Source organism: Gymnogyps californianus, chromosome 10 (assembly GCF_018139145.2).
Source record: "Gymnogyps californianus isolate 813 chromosome 10, ASM1813914v2, whole genome shotgun sequence".
NCBI lineage: Eukaryota > Metazoa > Chordata > Aves > Accipitriformes > Cathartidae > Gymnogyps > Gymnogyps californianus.
The window spans coordinates 815,938-832,058 of NC_059480.1; the positions used below are offsets into that span (position 1 = coordinate 815,938).

Consider the following 16,121-nt stretch of genomic DNA (forward strand, 5'->3'; position numbering starts at 1 on the left):
ACTGGGGACCGGGAACCTTCCCAAAACCACCCTCGGGTGGGCACTTGGTGATAGAAACGACTGTGGGAATGAAGATGAAAGGAGGGAGAGCGTTGCAGGAGGAGATGCTGAGGCTGGCCGTGACCTTCACAAACCTCTCCAAAATGCCCTACCAAAACGTCGTGTTTCTTTTCCACTGCGGCAAAGGCTGTAAGGGAGAGAGGCTGAGCAGCTCCAATGCTTTCGAAGCGTATGCTCCTGGTTTTCACGGGTTGGTCTGCGTTGCCATAACTGGCTTGAACTGTATTAAGTGCCTCATCCCCAGCTCAAGCGTCCTTCAAACCTGTGTCTCCTGGCGTTTTCTTTTATAAATGACTGAGGGGAAAATAAAATGCCGTTAATAAAAGCTGTTGGCTCCTTGCGTGTGATGGGGCGGTGAGAGGAGCCTGCATTACTCGCCTGCGCAAGGGCACAGGACCGGGCTTTGCCCTGGTCGCGGCGTACCCAGCATGGTGGTCCCGATGCCCAGCAGCTGTTTCACAGTACGTCCCGACGCTTGTTCCCACGATAGCAGAGCACGCCGTGGGCACATTTAACCCTGCAGCATGCTGGCAATGAAGGAGATGCTATTCTGACTGTACGGATGGGAAACGTGAGCTCAGGGTGGTGTAATTGCTGCTGCAGAGCAGGGAAGTGACCCAGAAGAGACATAATGAATTGTTTATGCTCTGTTAACCATAAATCCCTGATGATATGACATTACCCACCCCATCCCACCCTTCCCGCCATGGTGCTTTGCATCGCTCACCGTCCCCTTTCTTCCCGCAGACCCCAGCGGTGGGAGGCCGGGGGTCCCCAGTGACCTGGCGGGAGCTGGTGCAGAGGATGCAACCGCTGGAGTCATGCATGGAGCAAACGCGGCGTATATTGTCACCTACAGTTGCTGTTGACTCCGTCGTGTATTCAAAGGTCTAACCCAAATGTATTTAGATGTTTAGATGGCGTGGCTTTCAGAAGTCAGGTAATGACGACACCGAGGGGTGGTTTTGGTGGAGCTGGGAAAGATCCTGTCCCCGATACACGTGTTACCAGCAGAAGGAGTTGAAATGTCACTGTCACTAAAATGCCACCTGCAGACCAGTGCCACATGCAATTAGTGCCACCACCAAAAAACGAGGTGAGGTCTCACTCAAGACAAGGATAGGAAGCAGTAAGCAAGTCAGGCTTTCGAATTGGCCAAAGACGGACTTTGCTGTGGCTTAGAGCGGCTCTGCCCTGGAGAAATGGGAACTCCTTGCCTGGGTTGCTGGCTTTCTAAGAGTCCCCTCGCGTCCCAGGCTTTGGGATTGGGGCAGGAGGTTGCGTCGCATGGTGCCAAGGAGAAATGAAATGAAGGTTTTTGCTCCTTCTGGAAGACCTGAGCAGCTCCGAGGAGCTGCTGCAGGCTCTCAGATACAAAGGCTGGGGGTTGAAGGCTCAGCAACCGCGCGGTGGAGATAACACCGGGACCTGCTCGCTGGGACAAACAACCTGTCGGGTGACCCAGCTGCGGGTGAGTCCATCAGCTCCCTGTGGCAGCAGGCATTGCCCCGCAAAGGAGAGGGCAGCACGTGCGGCGTTTCCCAAGCCTGTCGGGCTGCGCCACGTTTGCTTACACACGGCTTTATAAAGAGGAGGCGCAGAAGCTTTCTCTGCTCCTTCCCAGGGTTTGGTTCCGTCTCTCTCCCCCGCGTAGCCTTGGCTATGGCTGGCCTGAATGTCTCCATTGCTTTTTTTTTCCTGGTGGTTGGGGTGTGCCAGGCGCTCAGGCGGCTTTCCAAGAGGCTTCTGTCTCCTGGAGCATACGGCTGCCTTGCCAGAGAACTTGCTGGCTCGTTGCAGTTGTGCATGAGCTGCCTTGAGCTGAGGATGCTGTTGGAGATCGGTCCGTGGGGCGGTGGCTTTGGCCCAGATGTGGTCCTGACTCTGCTCTTCCTCCTCTTCGCGGTTCACGGCGCCTCTTTCGATGGAGCATCCGCCAACCCGACCGTCTCTCTCCAGGAGTTCCTGCTCCTCGAGTCCAACCTCGCAGCAACTGCTGCCAAGCTGCTGGCCCAGGGTGCGGGCACGGGGACGGGCTGGGCTGTCACCAAGCTCTACTGGTCCTGGGAGCTGACGCATTTCCACCTCATCCAGAACCTGATAGCATCAGAGTGCAGCTCCTCCATCCACACGTCTCTGCACCACGGCGCCTTTGTGGAAGGCACCTGCTCTTTCCTTTTCCACCTTGTCCTTCTCAAGTCGCGCCAGAGTCACCTGATGTACCGGGTCCCTGCCCTGGCAGTGACTGTTACCTTCCTGACCTACGCAGGTGAGCAGCACTTGCCTTTCTTTTTCTAAGTAATTTAGAAAAATACCTAATTTGTGGGGGAGGAACTGTCCCTTTTTCATCTTCCAAGACATGAGAGAGAACAAGTACTGAGACGTTTGTTTTCTACTTATTTTGGGGAATATTCATTTTGGGGTGAAGACTGCAGTTTAGGATATCTAGGCAGCAGGTGAAATGTCAGCACATGAGAAGCTATAGCTTGCCTCAAGACTGGGACCGCTTTCTTTGAACGTCCCTAACCCCTCGGTCCCTCACTGAGCTCTTCCGCTTCCCGCAAAGCTCAGGGGGACAAGGGGGGGGATTTCCCCATCTGCTTCCCCCCTATTACACAGTCCCGGCGATGCAGCCGCCGGAGCTGGGCGGCAGCAGAGATGCTCCCGGCAGGCAGGAAGGGTCCCGGGTCTCCTGGTCCAGCTCTTTGTCGGTCTTTCAAAGGATGCAAGCGAGACTGATGGCCATGCTTCTCTTCCCACGCAGCCGGACCGTTCACGGGGGCCTTCTTCAACCCTGCCCTGGCCACGGTCACCACCTTCCACTGCTCGGGGAGCAGCTTTTGGGACTACGTCTGGGTTTACTGGCTGGGCCCCCTCGTAGGTGAGATCTGCCCGGGAGGTACCGGGGGGCAGGGGTTGGCACGGGGGGAGGCAATGGGCAAGGCAGAAATGCTGGGCGTAACGCAAACCGTTCCTGGCAAAGGGCTGAACGTGCGTCTTGCCAGTGGCAAGTGTCCTCTTCTGTTCCCCTTCCCCTGTCACTCGAGTCATCCCTTTGCTATCCAATTTTTTTAAATCCAATGTCTATATGGGACGTAGGCAAAAACTCTTCCTGAGGCCAAAGTTTGGGGGAGCAAAAGATGTTCTAGGGCAACAATAAGCTGAGCTATGCTATTGAGGTTGTCCACAGCTTCAGGATGACCACGGGGAGTTGGATATGTGCTGCCTAGAATGTAGAGAGCAGGGACAGAAGATTGCTGGCGTGGTTTATGGCCCTTTTGGGTCAAAACAAGCCTTGCTATGATATTAAGGACACAATGGTTAAATTTTTAAGTAATATAGCGAGGGTCTTTCAGATACTGTCAGTGGGGACTTCAGTGGTGCTGAGCTACATTTTGGTCATGATGAAGGTTGTGGCAAGGGCCTGAAAATGACTGCTCGGCCGCGGAGATGCTCGATGCAGCACACGGAAGGGGTCCGTCCTCTCGTTTCAGGGATGCTCGCTGCCCTCTTGCTGTACCAAGGCAACATCCCACGACTCTTCCAGAAAAATCTCCTTTACAGCCAGAAGAGCAAATACAAGGTACCCAAGGCGAGGGTGGCGGCGCACGGAGACGGTGACGAGCCACGGCAGAAGAAGAAAAGGGAGAAGAGCAACTCCGAGCCTCGTGCCTGAGCCGTGGAGGGGGGCCAAGGAGGTCCCTGCAGCCCCTCTCCTGGGAGCGGATTTCCCGGCACGGAGGATTTTGCTGCTCGTCCCACCCAGCACCCGTCCTGCCCGTTCGCTCCCTACTGCAGGGTGAGATTTTTTTTTTTTTTAAAGCATTGCAAAGGAATCGGCCAAGCTGGCCTTGCAGGATGTCTGAATCCCTGAGCTCCTTTGGGAATAGCTTTGAAAGTCTCCCTGGAGAGCCCAACATGTTTCAAGGCTGCATCGCTGGCTCAGTCGGGGGAAAAAAAACTAACACTTTTGCATAAATTGCTGGTTGTCTTGTATTGCCAGGAAGCTTACAGAAAGTCAGGACCATTACGTGGGTAGGCTTGAGCAACTCCCAGGTTATTGCATCATGCAATGCTTGAAATAATCTGACTGGGTCTCTTGCAGCCATAAAAACAAAGCATAAACCAGTAACTGCCTTGGCAACTTGGGATGAGGAGGAAGCAGGCTTTGATCTTTCAAGTTACTAAATGGATATTGGTCAAAAATTGGCGTTCTTTGAGTTAAACGGAGGTCCTTGAATTGCACAGGCTGAACCTGGCAGTTCTTGGAGAGGAATTAAAAGTGCTCCGGGGCAAGGGAGTTCACTGGCCACAGGAGACCCTGCTCCTCTGTGGACGCGGTGCTTGGCCTGGGTTTCGTGTGCTGTGAGGCATCAAGAAACAGTGCACAAAGTGTCTGTGGTTAAAAAACGAGACCCAGGCAGCCGGTACGCAGCCGGTGTGGGTGAGCAAGTGCATCCCAGGGCTCCTCGCCGTGTCTACATGAAATATTCCTAAAGATAAAATTACACTTTGTGGAAATAATAATAAAAATAAATGTTGTGATTGGCATTTGGGTGAGTGATGTCATTCCTGTGAGCTCTGCGGAGGGAGATCAGCCCTTCTGATCCCTGAAAATGGGAGACACCGTGGAGATGTCCAAACTGACGCTGCCCTGCCTGCTGCTTGCTCTGGAAGGGGGGGTAACCTGGGTGGAAACACCCGCTAGGTAAATGGGGCTCCCCCAGGCAGTACTGGGCACCCCATGGGTGCTGCGCCCCGGCGGTCTCTCCGTGGGGAAGAGCAGGGGCTGGGGCAATCCCATGTGGAGCATCCTTGGAGCAGGGCTGCTGGGCACGGCTGGATACTGAGCTGCTGCCCAGCGGTCTCCCCTGCCGAAAACGGCCGGTTCCTGCATTTTGCAGAAAATAGTCAATTTTGCAGGACCTCTCTGGGCAGAAAATTCCTGAGTTGAATATATTCTTGATGCACCATGGCTTTTAGGAGTGTCCTGGTTTCGGCTGGGATAGAGTTAATTTTCTTCTTAGTAGCTGGTACAGTGCTGTGTCTTGGATTTAGTGTGAGAATGATGTTGATAACACGCTGATGTTTTAGTTGTTGCTAAGTAGCGCTTATCTTAAGCCAAGGACTTTTCAGTTTCCCATGCTCTGCCAGCAAGCAGGTGTGCAAGGAGCTGGGAGGGAGCAGAGCCGGGGCAGCTGACCCTGACTAGCCGAAGGGTTATTCCATACCATGGAACGTCATGCCCAATATAGAAACTGGGGGGGAGTTGGCTGGGAGGGGCGGATCGCCGCTGGGGCATCGGTCAGCGGGTGGTGAGCAATTGCATTGTGCATCACTTGTCTTTTCTTGGGTTTTATTTCCTTTTTCATTTTGTTTTGTTATATTTCTTTTCATTACAATTATATTATTATTATTCTTAGTTAGTAGTGTATTTTATTTTACTTTACTTATTAAACTGTTCTTATCTCAACCCACAAGTTTTACCTTTTTTTTTTTTCCTCCTCCCCACCCCACGGAGCGGCGGGAGGGGGAAGCGGCTGCGTGGTGCTGAGCTGCCGGCTGGGCTTACACCACGATAAAGGAGCAATCGGCGGGGTGCGTGCTGCGGGGCAGGCCGTGCTTTTTGTGCCAGTGGGGACGGGGGGACGTGATGCTGTGGTTGTACAGTGTCCCTGCCCTGGGTCACCTTGGCAGGAGCTCGAGCAGGGAAGATCTGCTCCTATTTACTGAGTTGCAAACAGTGAAGAAAGAAGCGGCGCCCGATTAAAACCCGGAGCGAAGGTGTCGGATGCAGGTTTCATACCCGGGTGCCATCCTGCTCCTCCCTGCACCCCCGCTATGTCCCCTCTGGGTTTTGGGGGGACGACCCTGGCTACGCTGCCCGTGGGCTGCCCATCTCCCTTGCTCGCGTGCGAGATTGCCCTCTGGGGTGAACCGCAGACCGCCCGGGAACGCAGAGGGGAGCTGGACCTCTGCAAACCGTGAGACCACACCGCATCCCAACAGGAGAAATGAGGGAAGGGACCAATGCAGCAACACATGGACGTGCCTTAGAGATGAAACTTTATGGAATAAACAACGCCGCAAAAAACATGCAGCAAACACCCTAAAAAACGATGCCCCCGCATCATGCCGGCCAGATGCTTGGCGCTGCCCGGTCCCTTCCGGGGAAGGGCAGTGGGAACACAGTCTGGCTTTTATCCTGGTTAAACTGTGAGCTGGAGATGGGGCACCTTCGGGTGGAAACCGAAACCTTTGAGGCTCCGCGTGGCTGGCCAAGGGAGAGCCTGGGATGCTCAGATCCCCCCCGGCAATTTTTTCTGAACCTCTTTTGGTTTGGAAATCGCGCCGAAAATCCTGAGATGGGGCCTCCGTTTCTCCAAACTGATTTGCTGGCTCTGCTTTTGATTTGAGGATAAGTGTAGGCTGTGAAAAGTAAGGTTGACTAGCCCACCGCAACCCGTTCTTGTGGTATTTTTCCCCAAGCAGAGCGTAGAGTGTTCCTACAGCCGCTCCAAGTGGTGGGTCGGGATGTCTGGCTGCAGAGATGCTCACGAGACGTCTCCCGGACGCGTGGGTATTTAACTTGCAGTCTGACACTGCGGTGTCAGCGTCAGCTCCGGGGTAGGATGCCGATCCTACAAATGCAGCGTACGAGTGCCGCATCCGAAGGCAGTGTGTAACCACAGGGTCAAGGAAAAAAAACACTGATTTTTTTTTTTTTTTCTTTCCTTCCCCCCCCCCCCCGGACATTTTCAGTTGTTTGAGTTCTGTTTCTTGGGCTGCTGGGGAGATTGTTTACTTGGCAGACTGATGTAATTAAGGGGAACTTAATAGAAGTGACGGTGAATATTGTTATTTTTAATTAAGAGGCTGCTTTTCCAGCACAGCAGCATTAAGGCGTAGTGGAGGAGAGCCGCAGCTGGACAGACATTGTTCCCAAGCTGTAAATCAAGCTCCGCAGCTCTGATTTACAGCTTGGCCCTGCGCTGTTGCGGTCTCCGGCGTGGGGCCGAGGACTTGAGCTGCCCTCCTGGTTCTGCTGCTCGCTGCTGGAGTCGGTGCTACGCAACGCAAAGCCCCGTATCGCCTCCTCCAAGGCTTTGGCTGCCGGTCGGGGGGGGGTTTTGCCCTGTTTACTCAGGACCTACCCTGGAAGAGTCGTGTCGTGTCGAGCCCCTGGGACCCCCCGTTGCAGCCCGTCCTGCTCTGCAGCAGCAACGGCAGCGCGTAGCACCCAAGAGCCTTGTGCACAGTCCTGCCCAGGCAGAGGTGGCCAGGGGTTCTCGTGGGCAGCAGCGTCCCAGCCTGCCTGCCCCCCAGCCACCCCCCCCCCCCCCCCCCGGGGCAGAAGCAGCCCCCGACCCCAGGAGGCGAGCGCCTCGCTGTCCTCAGCAACGGCAGCTGGAGAACGATGCCTGAAAGGGAGAAGGAGGCTCAGTTTTGGGTGCCCTCCAGCCTGTGCCGCAGGGCATTGCCCTGTTGAGGAGTGAGCTGGTGGGTCTGGGGACGCTTCGGGGCAAACTGCTTCTTGTAGAGAGCGCTGCTGTACTGCAGCTCCGGGGTCACCAGCCGCCGGCACATGCGCTCCGTCTCCTTATCCAAACCCTGCTTGAGGTTATAGCCCAAGATCTTCGCGTTGCCGTGCTGCAGCGGCTGCAGGGAAGAGTCCTTGATGTCCTTCGGGGCCACGCTGCCTGTCCCTTGCAGGCAGGTCCTCGCCAGCTCTGCCTGCCTCTCCCGAAGAGCCTTTACTTCCCGCTGCATGCGCTCCCTGCCAAAGTCTCGGTCGATCCTTTCCCAGAAGGTCCTGTTGAAGTGGGTGTAGATTTCCCAGTCCAGCCTGTTCCAGTCCTTTATCTTCTCCACGATGGCGTCCGAGGGGGGGAACTTGGTGCTGCTGTGCCTGCTGTTGAGCGGGAAGGAGACAACGCTGTCCAGGTCCCAGCACAGCAACTCCTTCAGCAGCACCATGGACTCGTCGAAGTACTCGGAGATGAGGAGCAGGTCGAAGGATGCCTCGATGGCCTTCAGCATGAGTTGCACCCGCTCAGGGGAGACCTCTCCGTCGGGGTTGAAGCCAAAGTCGAACGTCATGAGGTTCCTGGCGTAGTGGCTGTCACTCTTTGTGGGCTTGTAGTAGTGGTAGGGCTGGCTGAGGAACTCCTCCAGGCTGTGAGCGCCCGAGAAAGCCGATGTGCCCTTGTAGTACATGAAGGAGGACTCCATGAGCTGCACAGGGTTCCTCAGGATGGAGAAGTAGACGGCTGAGCTGGACACCACTTTCTGCACCTGTGGAGGAGAAAAAGGAGGTTTTAAAGGTGGGGCAGGGAGAAGGGACCTGCTCTCTCGCAATCCTGCGCTCTGCTGGAAAGCAGAAATGCTTGCTGGGGTTGGAGGTGGTGGGTGCTGGGGAGGGTTTCAGGGTACAGCTCATCAAGGGAGCATTTGTGTCAGCTGTGGGGAGCCCCAGAGGAGGTAAAGGGGGAGAGCAGCGACCAAAGCTCCCCGCTACATGCTGCCGCTGCTGGGTGGCCTGTCCGGGCTTGAGATAGATCCTATCTCCTTGCCTTTCCCCAGATCTGCGTGTCCTCAAGTGGAACCCAGAAGGGTGGGTGCGGGGCACGGCTGACCTGATGCACTTAAGGCGTTCTCCTCTCGCAGCTGGTACCCTCTGGGCCTGTCCAGGGAGCAAGACATCTCCAAGGCCCCACCAGACAAGAACGAGATGGTAGTTGCTGACTGCTACTGACGCTGTCCCCTGGCTTGTCTCAGGTCACAGCACAACGATTCATCAAACTTGCTTACGGAAGCTCTCAGGAGATGCCCAGAACATGGAAGGTACCTGAGGGCAATCCCGTCTCTCTTTAGATTCATCCCTGCAGAGTTGACATGCTCTATGGGTGTCCCACCTTGCTCCCCACGAGCCCCTCTCTCCCTCCCCCCGTTCGCCCCTCCTGAGGCATCACGGCTTTGCCCATACCTCCGGCTGCAGGAATCGCATGTGGTGGCAGACGATGTTGAACCGCCGAGGGCTGCTGGGGGAGAAGCCCTGCACGGACCTCGCCAAGAAGTGGTGCGGGTAGAAGAGCTGGTTGCCGCCCCCGACGGGGAAGGCGAAGGTGAGGTTGTGCGTCTCGCCGAAGCGGAAGAGGATGTTTATGACGGTGCTGCTGGCACTCTTGTGGACTTTCAGGAAGACGACGTCAGTCTTCGGCTCACACGTCTCCCGTTGAGAGGAGACCCCTCTGATCTGCTGGCCTTCTCCAGGTGTCACCTTCTTAAGCTTAGAGACTTCTGTCCAGCTTGGGAAAAATCCCCTCTCCAGGCCTGTCTTGTAAGAGTCCTCTGCCCGTGGAGGCTGAGCTGAGTTTGGCACGGCGTGTTTAAGCGAGCTGCCCCGCTGATGGTGGGGGAAACCCACGGCTTGAGGCTGAGACTGGCTCTGTACCACCACCTGCGTCATTCCTGGTGGTGACGTTCTCCTGTGCTCCTCTGCGGTCATCCTGTTTGCTAAGATGATGAACTTGCTGGTGACAGGGTCAGCATCTCCCGAAACTGTGGAGCTCCTCCCAGGAAGACTTGGAGAAGGACCCTCTCCAGTTGCTTTTCTCAGGCCAGGAGGCTGGGATTTCAGCCTCGTGGATGAAAGGTGGGCTTTCACCTTCTTGCTGCTCTCCACGGGCTGCCACATCCAGTGCTCCTCTTGGCTCTTTGGGCTGCTTTCCAGTGGGGTCTCCCAGCTGAAGTACGGATGCATCTGAAAAATGTCCTGCGCGCTCTCAGTCAAAGTGGGGTCTGGCATGGCTTTCCTCTGCCAGTGCGGGGAATTGTCCGCCCACAGCGAGTCGGGGGTCTGGAGGGCATAGCCGAGCCCCTTCTGCCCGTGGTCCGTGGTCTGCTGCAGGGCATGCTCCAGCTCGCACCGGCAGTTTCTGTAACAGGGAGGACGTGAGGCTCAGCTGCAGAGGATGGAAGGAGCGTGCAAAGAGGGCAGCTCCTCTGCAGCCCAACAAATCCCCCCTGCAGACACCCCAAAGCGCGCTCCCCCATCTTTTTTGGGGCGGGTGGCATTGCTGGTGGGTGACCACTGACCTGGGAGGTTGGGTTGGGTGAGAGAAGAGAAGAACAAGTCAGCAGCAAGGTGCTAATGCCCCTGTCCCGCTGGAGCACTGTGGGCTGGTGGAAAGGGGCAAAGCAAGAGGAGGCAGGGAGAGAGAAGAGTAGGTGGCCTGGAGAAGCTGGAGGAAAGTTTGCGGATGACCGCAGATTGGGAGGACTGGGAGGATGCTCAAGGGCTTTAGGGTTTTGAGGCCAGCCAGGACAAAGCCCAGAGCAGCCTGGTCTGGACCCAGAGCGGGCTCAGCTCTGGCCAGGGCGTAGGGGTTGGATGAGAGAGCCCCGGAGGGGTCCTATCCCATCTGGATTTTCCTCCCTGTCTAAAGAAGACACTGTTGGGTGGTTTTCAGGAGGGCGGTTTTGAGCCCACCTCAGTGGTCAGCGAAAGGCTGGAGGATGAAGTGCAGGTTTGCAATCCTGCTTGAGACCTACTTGGCAGGCTGCAGCTTCTCCACGACTTGTAGCATGACCAAGAGGAGGATGAGGAGGCTGAAGAAGACCCAGAGCTGCCCTGGCTGGCACCTGTATACTGCTTTCAACTTCCTGCAAGGAAGCAGACATTTCAGACCATTAGTAGGTAGAAGAAATGCGTTTGTGAGGCAGGGGGGAAAGAGGCCTTGAGACTTTTTTTTTTTTTTTAATTTTTTTTTTTTTTTAAGGTAAGGTCATGTTATCACGGGTGGAAGAGGTGCAGAGGCAGCGATAATCAGCAAACCTCAGAGGCTGTGCTCAGGCAGTGTAGCCCAGTGGAAATTTCCAGCTGGGACACGAATATCACACCGAAAGGTAAACAGCGATAACCGCAAAGTCCCTTGGCTGCTCAGGAACGCCTCACCGGCACGGCCTGAGCTCCCACTTCGGCAGCAGGAACAGGCACTGCTTGCATTTTCCCTGCCCTGCCTGGCCTAGAAATATCGGGACCTTATCTTTATAAACAAAGACAAGAAAACTTTGTTTTCCCTGCTCTCTCCTTCTCTCAATGCCTGCCGTTGGAGGTGATTGTCACCTGCGCAGGCTCCAGCTGTGGCTGCAGATGTGATGCTACCCGGGGCGGCGGGGGGCCCAGCTCTGCCTCTCCGGTGCTTGACCTGGCTTTTACTCTGGTTTTAGCCAAGTCTACAACGGCAGCGTGATTTCTTCAAGTCATCAGCACTACGCGATGGGGTTTTGGGTTGTGCGTGGGGACCTTCAGGCCATGAAAAACATTGCCACGGGAATTTTGCCGTTTGTAGGGCTTGCTGCAAACCCTGGTGGAGCTTCATCGTAGTCTTAATCTTAGTCTTTACCTTAAGCAGAGCAGTCGGGGGACTAAGCTTCCTGGAAAAAAGGATTAGTTTGCATTTCATTTCTGCTGATTTCTACCCAGGGAACTTATTGTTTCCTAACAGGAGATGATTTGTACTGAGAATCTGGTTAAATCCTCTGTCGTGGGCTCCTCCTTGGGTGGGAGTCCAACCTGCAAGCCCCAGATGTCTGCTCTCCCCCTCTCAGAGGGAGGGAGCAGGCACAGGCTGCTTTGCTGAGCATGAAACGGAGGGATCTAAATAGGAGGAATTAATGAAAGCAGAAATTTGGGCAGAGCCTGCTTGGAAGCCACGTTCCAACAGCTAATCTGTGTTTGTCGATGTTGCCCGCTTCCTTCAGTGGTCAGTTTTGGACCAAGAGAGTGGGCCTGGGACTGCACAGACCTGCTTGTCCGGGAGCTTCTCCACCTCCGTGGTGCTTTATCTCCTACTCTGGGCAGTCTTGTGACATGTGGGAGAAGTACTAGCTTGATGAGCTAGCAATGATGCAAACACGGGCTCTCTGAAGTGGTCACGTGCATCTCCTTGGTACTGGTCAGGAATTTGGGTTTGCTATTGAAAAACTGGATTTGTTCCAGAAAAGTTGTTGACCGTTACGACTAACTGTAGCTTGCTTATTACAGCACTACTTCCAGTGGTTGCGCATCAGTTTGGACACTCGTGGGTACGGTTCTGTCCTGCTCTCAATAATGTCACTTACTGAGTTGAAACGCTAAGCTCCTCCTCGGAGATTTTTCATGTCTAAAGTACTTGGGACTGTAAAAGCTGGGAGGTCTTAGGTCATGACAGTGCTCCTGAGGATTCAAAAGGCACGTAATTACTAGCGCGGTGAACGAGCGAGTTGTCAGCAGCACAGCATCCCCAAAACCTGATGGCAACCTGGAGGTATCCACGCTCATTTTCCACTTGAGGAGCAGACTGCCAAGCTCAGACGAGAGACAGGCGGCTGGCGAACGCGCGCGTGGCTCGCTGCCTGGCCGTGCAAGCAGCACAAGGAGAGCCTCATGCTGTCAAAGATGAATGGGTATGACAAGCGACGGATCAGAAAAATGCCAAATGCTTAAACAGCACTTAAAATGCCAAGACACGTTAAAAGGAGAGGGTTGGAGCGGAGACTCGGGGTTGCCCAGAGCTGCTGCGAGGCAAGGCTTGTTGAAATACCCCTGTGTGGAAGATCACCGATGGCCAGAGAGACCAAAGAGAGAGAAGGCAGTGAAGGAGGAGTTGCTCCAGGATGAAGTGATGCTGCTGGACAGATCTTGTTGGAGACTTGATCCAGCTCTCCCATCACTCAAAGTACAGCTGATGATAAGTTTGTCTGCCTGGCCAGCCTAACAAAAGCAGCAAGAAGGGAATGAAGAGCTAACTAACTGTGGTATTTAGCGATATACCCAAACTTTCTCTTCGGGGAGATCTGCACGAGCACCCAGTAGCGAAGGTAGAATGATGCAACGCCTCCCCCCGGTAAGCGGCGCTGAGGTAGGGCGGCACCCTCTGCTACTCCGGTATCTGCATTTTGTGCAGGTATAATTCTGGACTTGCTTCCACAGAGGTTCCTGGTCAGTACTAAACTTTCAACCCGTAGAGAATCTGTGAAAGATCCAAGTCCTTTTGCTGCTAGCCTGCTGCCTCTTTGGAGGTGGCCGTTGTGTTGGTTGAACAACCAGTTGAGAACATGCAACATGTTGCTGGATGCCTGGGTCTGATCAGGCTAGCATAAAGCCAGAGCCCTTCCTCCAGGCTGGCTCTGGTGGGACACGCGTGCATCAAGGAGGGTGCGCTGAGAAAGGGAGAGCTGTGGCAGCACTGAAGTTTGCGCTGAAGATGCCAAGAAGTTGCATTGAAGGCAGCAAAACCAGGATAAAATGGCACATGTAGCATGAGAGCCTTTGTCTTGGAGGCTGGAGCAGCTGGATGATTTGTAGCTGGGCAAAGAGCCTTCAAAAGGCTCAACTGCTTTCCACGGGTAACTCCTTCGCAGCCTTCTCTCAGTCTAACATGCCGGGATCAGATCATGGGCGTGGGCATCTTGGGGGCAGAGTTAAATACTTGAGATCAAAGTGCTGGGAAGATGTCCAATATGTACTCGGAGCTGGCGGGAGTCAATGCTGCCCCGTAGGGCAGGTCAGGCTGCGAGAACAACCTGCAGAGTCTTTGGAAATGCCTCTGGCTGCAGGCAGGCTACAGCTGAAGAGCCCCCGCAGATCAAAGCCTGTGTGCTGTCACCTCCACAAGTGACAAAGCAGGGTGCAAAGATGAATGCAGCACCCCAAAGATGCCTTTGGCTGCTAGGGCTCAGCAGCAGAGCCACAGCACTCAATGGATTTAATCAAAACCCAAACTGTTGGTCATTTATTTGCAAGGGATGATGCCCCCAGCCGTGTCTCACTGCGTGCTCCTGGCAGAGGAGGGAGTGCCTGGGGTGCTGCTTGGAAGCAGGCACTGCTTGATTGCAGCGGTACTGCAGATTTCCCCTCCATTTATTCCCCTCTGCTTGAAGCAGAGAGGACGACCTGCTTCCCTCCGACCTGTGCCCCTTCCCTGTCCAACACAAAAATAAACGCACCGGTCGGGATGGGTCTGTGGTCGGCTGGCACTTGCTGAGCCGTGCAGGGTCTCAGCCGACTGCCGGCTGCTGCGGGAGGTGCCGAGGCTGAGTTCACCGGGCAGACAGGTGGCAGAAAATGACTTTATTGATTTGCTGCGGCTAGATGTGCTCCAGGCAGCGAGCGACGTTGCACGGGGAATTAATGCACACGATATGTACACCAGCGATAGCCCGCTTCCTCTGACCGGCGACTGGAGCCATTTTCTTCACTTGCATCGCAATAAATGAGAAAACGGGGACAACGGTCTGCAGGAGGCTCAGGAGAAGGTAGTGCAGCGAGGGCACAACGGCACTGCCTGCCCGTGTCGGTGCCCAACCTGCCCTGGAAACAGCTGGGTTAGGAAAGACCCCGAGCCCCCTAGCACTGCAGCTTGGTGCGCAGCAACAGGGCGTGCAATGCCCCAGATGCTGCAGGCGCGTGTCGAAAGGCTGTCCTGCCCCGAAACGCTCTCCCCCAGCAAAAGGGCACTGCCGCGAAGCCAAGCCTTGCCCTTCTCTGCTCCTCGTCCATCCTCTCCAAAACAGAGGCTGTGGGAGAGCGCACCTCACCCTAGATGCATTCATTAGGTCGGCCACGTAAAAGACTTGCACAGAGACACGTTTCTGCTCCACGTCTACTCCGCAGGTGAGCGTGCAGAGCTGAGAGCGGTGAGCCCTCGCCTGGGACAAGGTAAGAGGGATCAGCGTCCTACTTGCCCCGCCAAGTTCTTTGCCATTCTTCTTCCTTCGCAGTATCAGGCCTTACAAAAGATGCTGTTTTCCTGCCTAGCACGCAGGGGAGCAGTGCCGCCCTTGGAGCTTCACTAGAAGAGAGAGCCCCATCAACCCAGACCTCCTCGCGTCTATGCGGAGCAGAAGCGCTCCTCTGCCCATTCCCGTCATCGCTTCAATCCCCAACCGTTTCTCAACACAGAGGGACCTACAAGGACATGACCTCAGGGTAGGATGGAAATAGAATTTTACTTAAGGAAATAGTATTTTACTTAAATAAATAATGAAAAAAAATCCACTTACGTGATCAAATACCTTCTGAATTTCAGCATGGTGAGCTGGAGCCTTGGCTGGGGAGTGGGTGGTTATCGTCAGACTGGGAGAATGGAAAGCAAACACCCGGAGCCTGGCTTGTGTGCCTGCGGCCGGTGGCCCCTCCCCGGGGTGGGCGCCTGGGATGGCGAGCCCGCAGCAGACCTTCCCACTGGTGCCCTGCTCCCCAGCGCCTGCCCCAGGGAGTGACCAGCCTCCGCTCCGGTGAGTGGCACATTTACGCGGCCACGGCCTCGAGGGCTGCTGGCAGCGACCTGCCTTCTGCAAACCGCTGCCACGTCACGTAGAGCGGTGGGCAGGCTGTCCGGGCGCTCGTGGACACTGCCACCCATGTCTGCATCCCTGCCTTGCTCCTTGGTTTCACCCATGGCTGTTGATGTCCCGCTTTGACCCCTCGTGTCCTCCTGCTCTGCTCTTTGTGGTTGTCCCTTCTTTTCCCTTCTCGTGTCCTGCTTTTACTTCTTGACAAAGCTGAGGACGGAGACGGTTTGGTCGTAAGTGTTTAGCTCTTGATAATCCCTATGTTGATACAGTCTTTAGGTCTGTGCTGCTGAGACCCCGTGCAGGCTGCATCACACCTGCATGGCATGGAGCTAACCCTCTCCAACACAGCCTGGCTCCAGCCACCCTGGGCTGGGGTTACAGCAATCCCCAGCTCCCTCCTTTGCTTGCCCTTGCCATACTCGCTGCTCCAGGCACAGCGTTGAACCACTTGTGGCTCCAGGCACTGCTTAACACGTTGATGTCTTGCATTTGCCATCTTCAGACTGGCCTCCCATGTTCCCCCAAGCCAGCAAAGTCCTCAGTCCCCCGTGTTGGGACTGTGCTGTGCCGGGATGACTAGCAAGAGGACAGCCCTGCTAGGAAGCCAACTGTTTTCCAGTACCAGTAGAAAAATGGTCACTGGGTCTGCTTCTTGCTGGCTGGTCGACAACGTAAGACAACTCAAAGGAGGACCGGGAGGCTGCCCTCCATGATGGAGG

The 16,121-nt window shown here is 55.2% G+C and overlaps 2 protein-coding genes across 2 annotated transcripts; one reads left to right on the forward strand and one right to left on the reverse strand.

The window, feature by feature from the left end:
* Positions 1–1,566: 1,566 nt before the first annotated feature.
* LOC127020309 (aquaporin-12-like) lies at positions 1,567–3,736 on the forward strand. Its single transcript, XM_050902824.1, has 3 exons — positions 1,567–2,329; positions 2,825–2,941; positions 3,555–3,736. Exons 1-3 carry the CDS (start codon positions 1,723–1,725, stop codon positions 3,734–3,736), a joined length of 906 nt encoding a protein of 301 aa, XP_050758781.1. The 5' UTR covers positions 1,567–1,722.
* Positions 3,737–7,500: 3,764 nt separating this feature from the next.
* Positions 7,501–15,478, reverse strand: LOC127020149 (galactose-3-O-sulfotransferase 2-like). The gene is made up of 4 exons (XM_050902612.1): positions 15,360–15,478; positions 10,615–10,725; positions 9,047–9,998; positions 7,501–8,355 (listed from the first exon to the last, which is right to left on the reverse strand). Exons 1-4 carry the CDS (start codon positions 15,476–15,478, stop codon positions 7,501–7,503), a joined length of 2,037 nt encoding a protein of 678 aa, XP_050758569.1.
* Between the last annotated feature and the right edge of the window lie 643 nt (positions 15,479–16,121).